Source organism: Ammodytes marinus (assembly GCF_949987685.1).
Source record: "Ammodytes marinus genome assembly, chromosome: 20".
Lineage (NCBI taxonomy): Eukaryota > Metazoa > Chordata > Actinopteri > Uranoscopiformes > Ammodytidae > Ammodytes > Ammodytes marinus.
The window spans coordinates 24,377,611-24,381,401 of NC_137224.1; the positions used below are offsets into that span (position 1 = coordinate 24,377,611).

The following is a 3,791-nucleotide window of genomic DNA, read 5'->3' on the forward strand; positions in this document are numbered from 1 at the left end:
ATAGATCTAAATGACTATATATAACTATATATAACTCCCCGTTCTTTCCTAGAGCATAGTCAAATCACACTGACAGAAGTTTCCGAGCCCGATGCATGCAATCGCACCCAGAGGAGGAGGCTAGATTCCGCTCCCTCTGTCCGTCTCATTTGGTTGCGGTTATGCCAGAGAGGCTTTGTCTATCTCTCGCTTGGCTCGGCAAAACTCGCCACTTTCCGATGATCACATTCCGGAATCGAAACCAAATATGGAGTATGATATGTTCCCCGCCTTGCTCACCGGATTCATCCTTTTATGGGTTAAGAAGCTCAACCGGAATTCCTCTTTTTAAGACCGGAGCACGACTTGATAGAAAATACTCGAGAATCAATCATTAAACATGGATATTGTTGAAGACAAACTTTTTGATATTGGAGCTGTGTGTGCTATGCTCACTGCGGTATGTCCTGCCGTTGTGTTGTTTCATGGCACTTTATCTCTGTTTAGAGGCGAGTGGAAAAGGAGGCAGCGGCCAGCGGGTTCTCCGCTCACAAGTGAAGTGATTCCCTATCAAATCGTCACGGAGTCTCCCAGCCAATCAGCGTGCGCAGCGCCTCTCCTCTCTCCGCTCCAATCAGCCCTCCCACTCCATATTAGGGCAATGACGTATCAGCCGCATTGAAAAGGTTCCCCATATATACAATACAAGTGGCCAGGCCCTTGTTCCCACTAAAGAGATACTTTACGCGCTGTGAACTTTGTCACCAGAGCGCATGAACCTTATAGCAGACGCACGGAGACAGACAGAGACATGCAGTGGTGACTGGCGCTTAGCTGGGTTACACTGTTATACGCTCAAAGCTTTTTGAGGAAAGGAAGGAAATAACAGAGGCTAAAGAGCGCGACCAGGTATAGTGTTTTTCTCTCCACAATGACGGCCAAAACTTTGGAGAAAGTGCCGTTGAGTCTCGGGGGATTCGTGCACCCCGAGAGCGTCTACTCTGTGGATGACATGGCCAGCAGCTTGCCCACGTCTGTGGCGATCTTCCCCAACAGCGATCTAGGAGCGCATTACGAACAGATGAATGTGGCAGCAGGTAAGATGCTTTAGGTGTTAACTAAAGGAAACGGCATGGCTTATTGGTAATTTAAAATGTGTCGTTATCCTGAACGTTTAACCTCATCCTACCGACATATTTTAAATAGGGTCACTCAGACCTCAAGCATAGAAATACTAGAAGAATCCACCATCAAAGAAAAAACATAAATAGTCTTCTATGAACACTATTAGTTATGTAAATAAGGCAATCTGAGAGTTCATTTGCTAATTTCTAAAAATGTAATAAATGTCAGTGTTTTTAGAGGAAACGTTGCTTTTATTCTGATATCCATCTACTTGATGTTGTAAAGAGAGCTCCCCGCCCCTCCCCCTCCCCCCTCCCCCCCCCCTGATGGTGTCTGCTACTTTAAATGAGAAAGTATGGCTAAGATAAACTCAATAAACAGTAATAGGAAATAAAATAGGCTATATTGGATGCTTTTGACTACGTAGTGACAAAGTGACCAGGATACATTGTGGTTTAAAACAAAGAAAAGATAAAAGCAAGAATTAGAAGAGAAACTAAAAATAATGATATGAAGTCACGAGGAACAACTTGATTGACAAAGTCGTGAACAATTGTAATGATAGAATAAAGAAGATCATAGGTATGACACAATCTTTAACTATGGGGTGAGGGTAAAGTCATTACATCTCTGAATCCTTTCAGATATTAATGTAATAACCTATTATACTATCTATGGTAATAACATGATAATACCAGAGTATGTTTCTTTAAAAACAAATCAAAACTTTAATCTGTTTCTTTGTTTAATCATTGAACTTTTTAATGTTGCATTGCATTATAGCCTATATGTCAAATGTTTGTCTTTTTTACACTGCGTTGGAAGGGACAAACGGTATTTGATTTTAGGCCTATACAAAGCAGGGCAATAAAAAAGCTGTAACCTAATGAGCTGCTTTGTGTGTTTTCCAGATGGCTTGATGAGCGCAGACATGCAGAGTGCAGCGGAGAAGCGCTCTCTGGACCTCTCCTCGTACTCCAGCGGCTTCGCTCAGCCCGCAGCCCACCACCGCAACCAGACCTTCACCTACATGGGCAAGTTCTCCATCGACTCCCAGTATCCGAGTAACTGGAACCCCGAGGGAGTCATCAACATCGTGTCGGGCATCTTCAACGTGGCCCAGCCGCCGCCTCCTCCTCCTCACTCCTCATCAGCATCCTCCTCTCCGAACAGCTCCGGGTCTCCCAATCACTTCTCCAACGGAATGAGTTGCACCATGGCGGCTCAGAACATGGAGCACCACCACCACCCGCACCACCCACACCACCTGTACTCCCCGCCGCCTCCTTACTCCTCTCCTGGCTGCGCGGAGGTTTACCAGGACCCGTCTGCGTTCCTGTCTACCTCTTCCTGCCCTATCACCTCTTACCCACCGCCCTCCTATTCCTCGCCCAAGCAGCACGGCACTTCAGAGGGAGCGGCGGGGCTCTTTCCCATCATCCCAGACTACTCGGGCTTCTTCCAGCCGGCTTGCCAGCGGGACATGCACACGGCAGCAGCTATCCAAGATCGAAAGCCATTCGCTCCTTGTCCGCTCGAAACTTTCCGCGTCCCTCCACCACTCACTCCACTGAACACTATTAGGAACTTTACGCTGGGGGGTCCTGGTGGAGAAGCGGGACCGCCGAGGCTGCCCTCCGCCTACAGCCCACAGAACCTGCCCCTGAGGCCGATCCTGAGGCCCAGGAAGTACCCGAACAGACCCAGCAAGACCCCCATCCACGAGCGGCCGTACCCGTGTCCGGCGGAGGGCTGCGATCGTCGCTTCTCGCGCTCCGACGAGCTAACCAGACACATCAGGATCCACACCGGACACAAGCCGTTCCAGTGCCGAATCTGCATGCGCAACTTCAGCCGCAGCGACCACCTGACCACGCACATCCGCACGCACACGGGAGAGAAGCCCTTCGCCTGCGACTTCTGTGGCCGCAAGTTTGCGCGGAGCGACGAGAGGAAGAGACACACTAAGATCCACCTGAGGCAGAAGGAGAGGAAGTCCTCCAACGTGTCCTCCTCCACGTCCGAGCGGCCGTCAGGCGGCATCAGCGCAACCAACGGGATTTGTTCATAGTTTTTTTCCATAGGAAACTTTTGTTGTCACCATGGCAGCGTGACGAACACTAACCCCGTAAAAGAAAAAAGAAAGAAAGAAAGACAAAGTTAATCTGCAACTGGTGTGAAGTATTAAAAAGCTTGAACACGAACCTCTGTACAGCCGTGCGCCATTACGCACACCCAGCCATTCCTGCTCCAAAGCGGACAAAAGACTGACACGAACGCACTTTGCCTTGTCTACTGAACATAAAAGTAAATTCAGACATGCATTCCTAAGTATATACACGGGCGGTTGTAGCCTTATAGAACGGGGATTTTTAATATCGCGTTAAAATGTGAAATAAATGCAATAATAGTTTGAAGAAAGACAAATGTTTTAAGTTATTGATTGACAAAGTGTTGATTCTAACGTGTTTGTTGATGACTATATTTCCTCTTTAGTGCCTTGCGGTACGTCTTTTTGTACACTGACTGATTCGAGGACGCTTCTAATGCAATGTTTATTTGTCCTTTGTAAACGTAATATGTAAACTTGGAAGACAGTCTATTTTTGTACACATTTCGTCTCGTGTAACTTCAAGTGATAAGCACGTCACGTGTAAAACAATATATGTTGAACTCATGCCGACTTG

At 47.3% G+C, this 3,791-nt stretch overlaps 1 protein-coding gene across 1 annotated transcript; it reads left to right on the forward strand.

The window, feature by feature from the left end:
• The first annotated feature begins 827 nt into the window (after positions 1–827).
• Positions 828–3,178, forward strand: egr2b (early growth response 2b). The gene is made up of 2 exons (XM_080048520.1): positions 828–1,076; positions 2,016–3,178. The coding sequence occupies exons 1-2, from the start codon at positions 911–913 to the stop codon at positions 3,173–3,175; spliced, it is 1,326 nt and encodes a 441-aa protein (XP_079904646.1). The 5' UTR covers positions 828–910; the 3' UTR covers positions 3,176–3,178.
• Positions 3,179–3,791: the final 613 nt, after the last annotated feature.